The sequence below is a fragment of the Grammomys surdaster genome, unplaced genomic scaffold (genome assembly GCF_004785775.1).
Source record: "Grammomys surdaster isolate TR1022 unplaced genomic scaffold, NIH_TR_1.0 190, whole genome shotgun sequence".
NCBI classification, from domain to species: domain Eukaryota; kingdom Metazoa; phylum Chordata; class Mammalia; order Rodentia; family Muridae; genus Grammomys; species Grammomys surdaster.
In genome coordinates this window covers 2,377,192-2,389,925 of record NW_021604635.1, presented here as the reverse complement: position 1 = coordinate 2,389,925, position 12,734 = coordinate 2,377,192, and the positions used below count along the sequence as shown (strand labels likewise).

The 12,734-nt window shown below is 43.4% G+C and overlaps 1 protein-coding gene across 1 annotated transcript in view; it reads right to left on the bottom strand.

Annotated features, from left to right (window-relative positions):
* Positions 1–1,327: 1,327 nt before the first annotated feature.
* Cep57l1 (centrosomal protein 57 like 1) overlaps positions 1,328–12,734 on the bottom strand; it is a 62,776-nt gene continuing 51,369 nt past the window's right edge. The window contains 6 exon segments of the mRNA XM_028769008.1: positions 1,328–2,465; positions 4,305–4,449; positions 6,252–6,445; positions 6,936–7,013; positions 11,513–11,599; positions 12,163–12,240. Coding sequence (XP_028624841.1) covers positions 2,253–2,465; positions 4,305–4,449; positions 6,252–6,445; positions 6,936–7,013; positions 11,513–11,599; positions 12,163–12,240 — 795 coding nt within the window. The 3' untranslated portion in view covers positions 1,328–2,252.

Here is a 12,734-nt window from a genome sequence, read left to right as displayed (position 1 = left end):
GGAAAACACAAGGTTCCGTGGAGCTCTTGGCTTGTGCAGACAAGACTGATTTTGAACCAAGACTATTCATATTTACTCTGACATCTTAAGTGTTTCTAAAAAACTATCGTATACTTTCATGAGACAACTCTCAGTTCTTATTTGGACATTCAAATATATGTAAGTGGTTAAACTTTTTATATGGTAACTTGTTTCTCTAATATATTTTTCTTCTGTTTTTATCCTGCGCTGGGAGTTGGGCCCAGGTCACTGAGTTAAAACCCAGCCCTGTATTTCATACAAAAATAATTTCACTAGTAAATGAGTGTGTTCAGATATGCTCCCATGGGCTCAGGAAACAAAGGCACAAACATGACAGGCTGAGTTAGGGCCCTGGTTGGATTTTTTTTCCCCTTCTTTCTAAACTTACATGCCAGAGGTCATACTCCTGTGGAGGAAAGTGGAACTGGAGAGACTATGGGATGGGGTTCACTCTGGACGTTTCCAAGGCCAGGAGGCTGACACTTGGAGCATATCCATTGCTTAAACCAGAGCGGGAGTGGGGGGTGGAGGTGGGGGACTCCTGCTCTGCTATGAATGGTTCTAAATACAATCCCCTGTAGCAAACCCCATGGGATGGGCCTTCTAACCTGGCGCTTGTCACCATGAAGATGAGTCACACTTTTCCTCTTTTCCAGAAGGTCCACAGTTACCTTCTTTCTGTTACATACACCTTTTGATATTTCCTAGAAAATTGGATTGTTCTTAAAAAATTGCTATTTTTAGACAGGGCATGGTGAGAGACACCTTTAGTCCCAGCTCTCAGCAAGTGGATCTCTGTGTGTTCCAGGCCAGCCAGGGCTACCCACTGAGACCCTGTCTCAAATGTATGCGCACAAAAATAAAGTCCTTTCTCCAACCAAGCATGGCTGGACACTCCTGTGACTACACACACCTCTGATTACAGCACGTGGGAAGTGTGGACAGATCAGTTCACTTCAAGACCAATGGTTGCATAGTAAGTTCAGGGCCAGCCTGGTCTACTCTCTCAGAAAAGGAAAACAACTGCTTTTTGGTTTTGTTGTTTCTGAAGCTGCTCTCTGGGCTCCTGATCCACAGTGTCTACATACTCAGCCTGCATCCTTCACTCACTGTGAATTCAGTTAAATATACAACTCCAATGGAGCCTTGGAACTGGCCCACTTCTTCATTCTACCCTAATTTCAAGCTTTTCTCTTTATTACAGCGTTTTGTCTAGTTTCTATTTCAATTGATGGCACCAATTTTCTAGCTGTCCCAGAAGATAAAAAGGTAAATGTTCCAAAGAGATGTACTAATTTCCACAGGCTTTTAGGAAAGGCAAAAAGTATAAATTTATTATGTAACATGTGTATACAACAAAGAAATCCATTGCGACATCACTGATTTTAAAGTACAGAAGGAGACCCCGCATTTACCTAATCCATCTTCTCCTGTGATACCGTCAGTTAAATGCCTACCTTCTTACAGAATCCCATTGCCTTCTTGGGTCCTAGGCATCTCCATTGTCATATATGGATATAAATCACATGTAACATGAATGAAAAGACCAGGAAGTTATAAAAGAGTACGACAAAACCAACTGTTGGAGTTTAAAGGGTTAGCGGGTTGTAAAGGAGAACGAGCGGGCAGAGGAAGAAAGATGAATTAATAGTCTTCAAGGGAGTCAGTTATGCATCTCATTTTGTGGCTGTCATATCAAAGCTTAGTTAAGGTCATTCTCACAAAACTGCACAATTACTGTGTTCTCACAAAACTGCACAATTACTGTGTTTTTCCTTTCCAAACAGAACAAACAAGAACACTGCTGAGATGTCAAACAAGGAAAGGCGGCAGTTCCAGGCTTCTGTTCATTCCGTGTGGATCTACAGGGGACAGCCTGCATAAATCAGACTGTGGAATGGTACCCACATGTCAGAGTAACATGATTCTAGTGAGTATCCACTCAGTACAGCTTCTTGGATTCACCTTACGGGGCTGCACAGTGAATGCTTCTAAAGAGCGTGATGGGGCCAGGGCCTCGGGTTAACAACAGCGAATAGCAGTCATCTATGTTCCGGGGACCCTGGAGGTCACTAGGTTATTAGCCATTATCCTGAAAATGTACAGCTTCATATTTTATAGCAGCCAGAAACATAATTCAAGGGTTCCCAAGAGCACATGAAATAAAAACCACGGAGCCGGCGTGAGGTCTCACTGGCGAGCTTCATTTACGGACAGACAGTTTGCGGTGGTCACTGTTCCCACGTGATGTCGTCCCGCCGCAGCTTTGTCTGCAGGCTGTGAACCTGCACTGGCTGAAAGCCGCTGTCCCTCTGAAAAGCACTGGTCTCACTCACACATTTCCGGGGACTAGTTTTCAAGTTCTTTGATCCTTTAGGGTTGCCATGAATACCTGAAGATTCATTTATCCTTGAGTTCTCAACTCTTTCCTGCAGTTTACGGACCTGTAGAGAAAAAAATAACCTAATGTTTTAGGTAAAAATTAATGTGAGGGTACCCTAAAATAGAGGACTGGATTGGTGGCTTAAAGATTACAATTCACTCAAAGGTTCAATCTGGCAAGTCACTCTTTGACACTGCTAGTCTGGTGCCTGGCCTTCTGCAAGCCTATTCCTCCAGTTGAAGAAGGACACACACACACATACACAGTGCACACACACACACACACACACACACATACACACAGAGCACACACAGCACACACACACATGCTGGGATAACTCTGAGGGACATACACACATACGCACAGCGCACACATAGCACATATACACATGCTGGATAACTCTACACACAGACGCACACACAGCACATACACACACACACACACACACACACACACACACGCTGGATAACTCTGAGGATAGGAATATGCGCGTGTCAGACACCATGGAGGGAGGATGGGTGTGAGGCAGAGGCTGAACAAAGTTACTGGTGGAGAGGAGACTGGATCACCAGGAAAGGAGAATCTTTTTAGGTCATATTAATGGCAAGGAAAGAATTGGTGCTAGGCACAAGCGTTTATTTGCCTAGGAGGCACCTTTTAATTAAAGATTAAATAGTTTATCATAATAAAAGGCTCAAACATTTATTTGGCTAAAAGTTTGGGGAGTACTGATTTTTGTTTGTTTGTTTCTGTTTTTGGAGACAGGGTTTCTCTGTGTAGCCCTGGCTGTCCGGGAACTTGCTCCGTAGACTTGGTTGGCCTTGAATTCATAGATATCTGCCTGCCTCCACCTCCGGAGTGCTCAGATTAAAGGTACACACCACCACCACCCAGCACCTGTGACAGATACTAAGTAACAGAAATTCATAACTTCCAAATTATAAAATGTATGTATTGGGTAACTCTGAAATTGTGATTATTCTTCTATTCCAAGTTTCTTCTATGCAGTTCCAAGGGTAAAACTTGTTCAATCTTTATTACAACACAATAATTTTTTTTTAATTTGCTATAGTTTTAAAAGCCAGTAAAATGAAAATGTATTTTTCTATTTTGACCACAGCATAATAAAGACAGTAATATCCAGAGTTTTTACAAGTCACTGTCTTACAGAAGTATGTGTGGAAGGGTTGATATACGTGCAGCTTATCGGAATGCTGAACTCCCTAGGCAGAGAGCTATACAGAGTGCGTGACGTGATGTGGGGTCTCCGAGAAGGGCCCTGCTCTGCTTCAGCGACCATGGAGGGAGTCACTGTCTTGGAGTGAACTATTATGCTCAGGGCTCTTCTGTTACCACACTAAAGGTCATGCTGTTCTTAGTTACTACAGGACAAGTCTGGAGGCCTCCTCCAACCTGAATCTACTAAGTGTAGGTGGCTCAGCACAGGTTCCCAGGGAATACAACATAGCCCAGCTTGTCTCAGGGGGCGGGAGCAAATGGTTTCAGGATTGTGGTACCAGGTTTCTGTATGGTACTGCCTCTGTGGGCACAAAGGATGCCATTAGAACCATGGGGGGAAGACAAGAGCAGAGAATGCTGGAGAGGTAACTGGAAGGGTGTTGAGGCAATAGCCTACTCTACAGCTCCCCACGGCCTGAGTCCACAGAGCTCTTCTGCTCTCTCTTATCTTGAAAACCTCTACAGAAGGCCGTGTCTTTACATGTAGTGGTGGCTCTCTGTAACGCTCACGTGACTCCTGTGTATCTCTTAGCATACTTCCAATTGGAAGGCCATACGGATATGTGACACTGGATGTGTATGGTGATTGCTTTCGTTTTCTGAAGACCGGTAGCTCCCAGAGGAGCAGTGTTGGTTTGTGTGGTGTGGAGAGTGTTCTTACACTGTCCCGATGCTTCTTGAGTTTGGAGATCTGGTCTCCTTTGCTGTCCATCTTCTTGACTAATTGCTCCAGCTCGTGCTCTATGTCCTCAGAGATGGAATGGCTCTCAGTCTGCATCATTTGTCTCAGGAGCTCCCTGTGCTCCCTACAGAGAAAAGCAAGCATCAAGGCTGGCGTGTGACTCACTCAGAGAGGACATCTGTGCATGGCAGGTCCTGTGCTCAATACTTAGGCATATAAATAAGCAATAAAACAACAAATAAAATCCGCAGAAGCAGTAGTGTCTGGCAGGATACATAGATTATACTTTGCATGATTAAAAACAGAGCAAACACCAATACTGCTATAGAGAATCTCTTTGTCACAACTGATTGTCTTGTCTTGATGCGTTTTAGTTAAGAGCAAAACATTCAAAACCGTGTCTAGTATTAGGATATGTAAGTCAATCACGATATAATAAATATAACCAAGCTTTTATCATTTGAGATTTGATACATGTAATACCTTTTTAGAAAACAATCTAAATTCTTGGTGTTCTCAGCTAAAAGAGAGTGAAGAGTTCTACAGTTCGTGGCTAGAGGCAGCACACGGCTCTCTCCAGCTCCAAGTCTGGGGTTGGAAATGCTGTCGAGAGAACAGTTATGCACGCAGCAACCGTTTACACGCTCAGTGAGCCTGCCAGCTACAGCACGGAGCTCCGCTACACTGGTTGACATGTGGCTCGGCACGGACTCAATACAATGACTCCTACAGTCAGCCCTTACTGAGGAATCTGTAACACACATGAAACACTTCCAAATCTGTAATGCAGACCAGGCCGAATCTAAACTAAGGAGCGATATTCTAACTTGCCTAATGAAATCACCCATGTAACTAAAAGATTTAAAATAAAAACTGGCTCTTCCTGTAGCGGGCAGAGGTGACCTGTGAAGATGGTTCACTACTCTCTTGATCCAGAAAACCCCACAAAATCATGCAAATCAAGAGGTGCAAACCTTTGTTTTCACTCCAAGAACACCCGGGAAACTGCCCAGGCCATCAAGGGAATGCATATTCGCAAAGCCACCAAGTATCTGAGGGATGTCACTGTAAAGAAGCCATGTGTGCCATTCCAGTGGTATAATGGTAGAGCCAGTGAGTGCACTCAGGTCAAACAATGGGATGGACACAGGGACGGTGGCCAAAAAAGAGTGCTGAATTTTTGCTGCACATGCTTAAAAACACAGAGAGTAGTACTGGACTTAGGGTTTAGACGTAGATTCTCTAGTCACTGAATACATCCAGTGAACAAGGCATCTACAATGCACCGACCAACATGGCTGGATTAACCCATACATGCAAGCCTCCCCCCGCCCCCTACACACACATTGAGATGATCCTCACTGAGGAGAACAGATTGTTCCAAAGCCAGAAGAGGAGGTTGCACAGAAGAAAAAGATAGCCCTGAAGAAACAAAAACTCATGGCACGGGAATAAATTCAGCATAAAGTAAATGTAGATAAAGTAAAAAAACAAACCAAAACAAAAAAACCAAAACTGTATTTTCCTTCTAAAAGCTCGTCTCCATTCTAATCTAAAGTTTTCAGACTTGATACATCCACTTGATTCATGATCTGTCTATCAGTCTAGACTTCTAGACTGATAATCTGAAAATGAGGTCTTAGACACAGTTAAACAGTAACTACCATAGTAGATACAATGAGAAATAGTAACAGTAAGTTTATGGATCACAGCAAAGTAAGTCTAAATAGCCAAACAGATTTATAGTGGGAGCTACAAAGACCACTGAAGAGTTGAGAATGTGCCCTGCTCTTGCAGACCTGTCACCCACAAACCTGTCTCCTCAGCTGCAGGGAGCCCAGCTGCTCTGCTGTGCCGGTGAGGACCTGCACATGAGCACATATCTACACGCACACAGTTTTATTTTAATAAAGAATGAACACTTACATATTCATTTGGTCCAGCTCGGCTTGCATTGTCATCAAGAGTTCAGACAAACTGTCACAAATGGAAACAGGCTCTCCTGAGCTATGAGAGTTAGCTCTAGTCTGGGCAGTCATTCTGAAAGGCTTAGAGAGACACCATGCTTCAGTGGCTAGAACAGGTTTCTGAAGGTCATCTAGCCCACAGGGATACACCATCTGCAGAAGGGTTTACAAGCATGTATACACAGAACAGCCCGGACTGGCCAACTTTAAGGGAGAAGACAGAGCTGTGACTGAACCAGTGATTGATAGTGGATGTGCTGGTTAGATTTTTGTCAACTTGACACAAGCTCAGGCTGGGAAGAGGAAACCCCAACTGAGAACATGCCCCATCCCACTGGCCTACAGGCATGTCTGCGGAGCATTTTCTTGATTGATGATTGATGTGAAGGACCCAGGTCACAGAACTGAGCAAGCCACGGAGAGCAAGCCAGTAGGAACTGTTCCTCCATGGTCTCTGCTTCAGTTCCTGCCTCCAGGTTCCTGCCCCAAGTTCCCTTCGTGGAGGACTGTCAACCGAGACAGACCCTTTCCTCCTCATGCTTTTGGTCATGGTGACCATCACACAATACAAAGCTAACTAGACAGTACACAGACAGCGTCTGCAAACAAAGGTTTTCAACGACCATCTTCATTTTATCCTCACCTTCCCTCTCTCAAAAGCCGGTGCTCTAAACTTGTGGTCCGCTTGCTGAGGTGGCGATCTCTTTAAACAGTTCGTTTTCTAAAGGTTGGCAACGAAAAAGGAAGCAAAGTGCTGTTTTAAATATAGCTGTGCTCAAAGCTGAGCAGCAAGTGTACGTGCAGTCTGAACACAGGACAGCAGACACGGTTAAACAGACATGTGACTGCAGAAGAAAAACGGCAAACACACCAAGAGCTTCTCTCAACAGCCATATTATTAGGGAAACTCAACTTACTATAAAATATAAAAAAGTTAATAATAAAAAGGGAAAATTACCACATACCTATTATAATGGAATTTTTAAAAACAACTGATGACATCAAATATTGGCAATTTCTTATAAAGTGAAACATGTATTTATCATATGATCTAACAATTGCCATCATGAAGAATCATCCTAGAAAAAAACTGTTCACACACACACACACACACACACACACACACACAAAACCAGCTTTATTTGTAATAACTGAAAAGTGGCAACAACCCAAATATCGTTGAGCAGGCGAGCAGTTAAACTGTGGTGTACCCCTAACATGGCCTCGAGTGTAGACGGAAAGTGAGCACACAGCACTCAGACGGAACTCAAGGGAAAGGCGACCCCAGAGCCCCAACTGTCTACCTCTAACTCGAGCTGACGCTTTCCTCTTTGGGATAAAGTCTCACTGCACAGCACAGACTGGCCTCAAGGATAAAGTCTCACTGCACAGCACAGGCTGGCCTCAAGGATAAAGTCTCACTGCACAGCACAGGCTGGCCTCAAATCGCGGTGATTCCCACTCCTTTGCCTCCTCTGTATTCAGACTGTAAGAAGACTACAGAAAAGGTGAGCAGACTGACTGGCTGGGGCCTGGGGGAGGGGTAAGGGAAGGGGTGTGGTGGGGAGGGGTGCGTGTCTATGAAGGAACTGTGTGAAGGAAACTTAGAGTGGGTGAACAGTTCTGTATCTTGATTGCTGTGATGGGTACATGAATCTACACTGATAAATCTATGTAACCCTCCTACATCTCTCAGTTACCATTGGAATGGGTGTCAACTACTTAGAGAGTAGAAAGTTCAAATTCACCCCCCCCCCCTTTCTAGATACGAATCTCCCTGTTTCCCAGGCTGACCAGGAACTTACTGTGCAGTCCAGGCTGGTCTTAACCACAGGAGCCTCTCGTCTCCGCCTTCTAAGTATAGGAATTGTAGCTGGGCATCACTACATCTGGCTTTAAAAGTTAGCTTTTTTATTTCTGAGATAGCATCTTAGCCCAGGATGGCCTGACCCTAGCTCTTCCTGCCTCAGCCTCCTGCATGCTGAGACTGCAGGTGTGCATCTGTGTCCCCAGCTGGGATTGCAATTTCTTCTCTCCTCAGTGTGTCAGTCTTTAGGGTTCCCAGTGACTGCAGTGTGGGGGTTCCCAGCACTCTCCAGATGCTCTTCTGCCTACGTGGTGCCAGAAGACTCAACATCTCCCCTCTTGACCTTGAACTCCCAAACTGTACGCTGGGACTGTAAGCACATCACCATGCTGGTTCATCTGTCTCCAACACTTAGAGGCATTGGTTTATGAACTACATTATATGCGCTGAATATTTAACTGAGAACACGGAGACACAGAATATTTAACTGAGGACATGGAGACACAGAAGTAAAGACACACGGGAACCCCTGACCTCTGACTCCAGCTCCAGTGATGTCAGATCCTTTTATCTTTAAAGGGAACATCAGTATTTTCACCACGTATGAATTTGGCATTGGAATTACTACTTTTACAAAGTGGCTGTGCTGTTAATTGCTCTCTATTCTTCCAGAAGTTACACTTTCTGATATTTTCATATTCTCAGTTTGTATAATAAATATGAAGATAAACTATCTTATCGATAAAAGATGATACTAATGAAATATTTAATAAAGTCATTGTTCTGTTTATAAATTATTTATAGTGTTTTTTATTTGGATTTTCAGTTCAAATCCCATTACTCAGACAAGAAATTAAAGACAGATAAGCAAAGTAAGTGTTTTTCTAATTATAAAATTATTTTTTCCTTTTCCATTTTTGTGTTGTGGTATATATTTCCGTTTGTGTGTTTGTGGGCAGAGGTGTGAGGAATAGACTTGTACATGTATGTGTATACATGTAGAAGCCCAAGGTTGATCATGATTATTGTCCTAGATTGCCTTTCTGCTTTATTTGTTGAAGGCAAGGTCCTTCAAATTGAACCCAGAGCTCATTGAGACGGCTGATTTCCTTAGTCAGTTTGATGGGAAAAATGTTGAATTAAATATTTAATAAATAAACTCCTTCGGCAGGTTCACTACCCACCCCAATAGTTTGTGTTCCCAACTAAAAAAAAAACACACACAGCCTTTCTATTGCTATGCCTTAAACAGCTCAGTAGCCAGGCCACTGCCTAACCTCCATGTGGTTAATCCCGAGTTATTACTTACTAATTCCATGTTCTATCTTGGCTGCTCTGGACCCAGAGGGCTGCTCAACTGGGCAGCACTCTCCTGCCTCCTTCACATGGTGGCCAAGCCTCTCTGTCCTGCACTCTTCTCAGGCATGGCGTCTCTCCTCTCCTCCACATTCTCCTGGCATGGCAGAACACCTTTATTTATTAAATATATATTTCAACAGATGGCATCCAACATCTGGCAAGAACTCACTTTCAAAAATTAAATTGGAGATTTCCAAATGGAATATAATACTTTTAAGATTAAGAGGCAGGGAGAACTGGGTTCTCAGTGGAGCTAGCAGCATGGTTCTCTCCAACCTGAGTCCTGAGCTCCTGCTGGACAAGATAGGCCACAGAGAGCAGCCAGTTCAAAATACAGAGTCTAGTAAGTAATAACTCGGGATTATTGGTGGGAGGTGGATTAACCACGTGGAGGTTAGGCAGTGGCCTGGCTACTGAGCTGTATAAGGCATAGCAAAATATAAAGCCTGTCTGTGTGTGCCTTTCATTCGGGACCATAAAGCATTGAGGTGAGGCGAGTAGCGAGCCTGTTGCTAGGATTTATTTATTAGATATTAAATTCTACGGAGAAATCCCTTGTTTTTACTTTCAACCCTCGAATTACATGGAGGCCACCATGCCCACCAGGTGGATTGATCCCTCATGCTCGCTCAGCAAACACATTACTTACCACTGAGCTGTCTCCTCAACTCTGAGTCTAGTTACAAAATTCATCTAAAGAATTGTTAAGGGTCCAGAGAAACGGTCCAATGTGGAAAGGCCCCAAGAACCTGAGTTCAAACTCTGGAGGCCATCAGGTAGAATAGCACCTGTAAGCTGTCCTCTAACGTCCATACACACGCCATGATGACACATGCACACTTACGAGTACACACAGACACACACACACACACACACACACACACACACACACACACACACACCACTAAATGTAGAAAAGAAAATACAGCTAGATAGCCAGGTCTAGTTCATGGCTGTAATCCCAGCCACTTGGGAGGCTTAGGCAGAACTGAATTAAAGGTCACTCCAGGCTACATGGCAAGTCTGAAGCTAACCTGTGTTACTAGTGTATAACCCTGTCTCAAATATTAATATATAAAATTTAAAATATTTTTTTTTTACTGTATATAAAGTTACATAAAGCTACATTTAGGATTTTTAAATCTTTATATATTTTTTATACACAGAGTGTCACTATATACCCCGGGCTGGCTTGGATTTCTCTATGTGGACCAGGCCGGTTTTAAACTCACAGAGCCCTGCTTGTCTGTGCCTCTCTAGTGCTGGAATTAAACATGTGTGCCATCATACAACACCTTTTAAACAATGTCACCAATACATTTTGTTAATAGTTTAAAAGTTAAAAAAGGACTGGACTCCTTGCTGGCACAGAGGGCTGCTGCCCCTCACAGGCTCTTCTCCAGCTGGCATCCAAATGGAGAGCTAAGTCTAGTACACTCCTGATAATACTTTTCCTTAGTCTACATCTTGTGGAACTTCCTGTCCTTACATTGAAGATCTCCATCAAGTGACTTCTTGGCATCACTGCCGCATGCCTCTGGTGGTTTGAATGAGAATGGCCCTGTGTGCTCATATTTGAAAGCCTCATCATCCGAGAATGAAACTGCTTGAGAAGGATCAGGAGGTGTGGCCTTGCTGGGGTGGGTGTGTCACTGGGGTTTCAGAAGCCCGCCCCAGGCCCAGTGTCTCTCTCTCCTGCTGCCTGTGGATCAGGGTGTAATGCCCTCGCTGCTGCTCTAGCAGCGGCCTGCTTGCTCTCCACCATGACGACGATGGCCTACAACTCTGAAACTGTAAGCAAGCCCCCGATTAAACTCTTAATTTTAAATTCAATTTAAATGCTTTGCCTTGGTCATTGTCCCTTCACTGTAGTATAACAGTTATAACAGTAACTAAGACAATGTCATTTATCATAATGTCCTCTAAACAATTCTGCAAAGAAGCAGAAAATGCAGCACTAGAGAGGCATATATATTTAAATAAAAATAAAGGATAAATAAATATATATGAGAAAGTTAGGAAGTATTATCTGGGATAAGTTGTATATAATGTACCTTTGGTAGTTTCTTCTTTTCCTTACAATGCTTTGAATTCGAAACTGTGGACATTAAAATTTTGCTGATTTCAAATCCAGTTTGAAGCTACAAAATTAAAGAGACAATTGACAAGACTGACCTGTAGCAAGCCTCCTTATATAAAATGAAAGATAAGATCTCAGCTTTTAAGGATAAGGTACTTTCTGAGAGCAAAGCATTGCTTAGTTGCGATGGGGTCAAAGCAGGATTGTATGAGCCCAGGAGTTCAGGCCAGCCTAGGAGGCATAGTGAGACTCCATGTTGAAAAAAGAAAAGAAAGAAAACAAAACTAAACAAAAAACCCTTTAATAACAATAAAGCTCAAGTCCTGGAAATTGTTTTGAGAAAGAATACCCCAATGTGTTGGTTTGGTCACATGTGTATATCAAACTGAAACTAAAGAACCTGAGGGGTCAAGGCTCTCAAATGAGAGGATGCATATGTGTGTACTGGCAACATAGTAAAGTATATGGAGGTATTGGCAAAGCAAGAATTCTGTTACCACAGCAAAAACAGCGACAGTAGTAATGATCCAGAATACCAAAACTGAGTGTAGACTAGGGTTTAGATTATGAGAATGAAACATTCAAGGACCCGCAGTCATTGTGGAGATGAAGGATGCTACTGACCTCACACGCTTTGTCTTGAAACAGCCTGCGCTGATGCTCCTCCTCCTTTAGTTTTTCTTCTAGATATTTAATCTTATCCTGCAAGAGAAGGAACACCTATGAAAACCAGAGCCAAATGTCCTTCATTCCCTTTCCAAGAGGGCCTAGGGGTCCAGACTTTTAAGAGCTAGCAAGTTAGAGCAGATAGTAAGAAAAAGGGATGGCAAAAGATTCCAAGACATCTCTTGGCTTTCTACCTATGCTTCCTTCCTTGCTACTGTACATGAGGAAAGCAAAGTGAAAACAAATAAACCCACAGCTTTATTCACGACCACTACCAGATCCACAGAGAATAAATCCACAGCTCTATCCATGACCACAATCAGATCCACAGAGAATAAACCCACAGTCTTTATTCCCAGCCACCAACAGAACCACAGTGAAGCTTCCAAGAGTTCAATATTGGCCACATGCACGTGATGGGGGTCAATGTTGGCCGTGTGCATGTGATGGGGAACAATGTCGGCCATGTGCATGTGATGAGGAACAATGTCGGCCATGTGCATGTGATGAGGGACAATGTCGGCCATGTG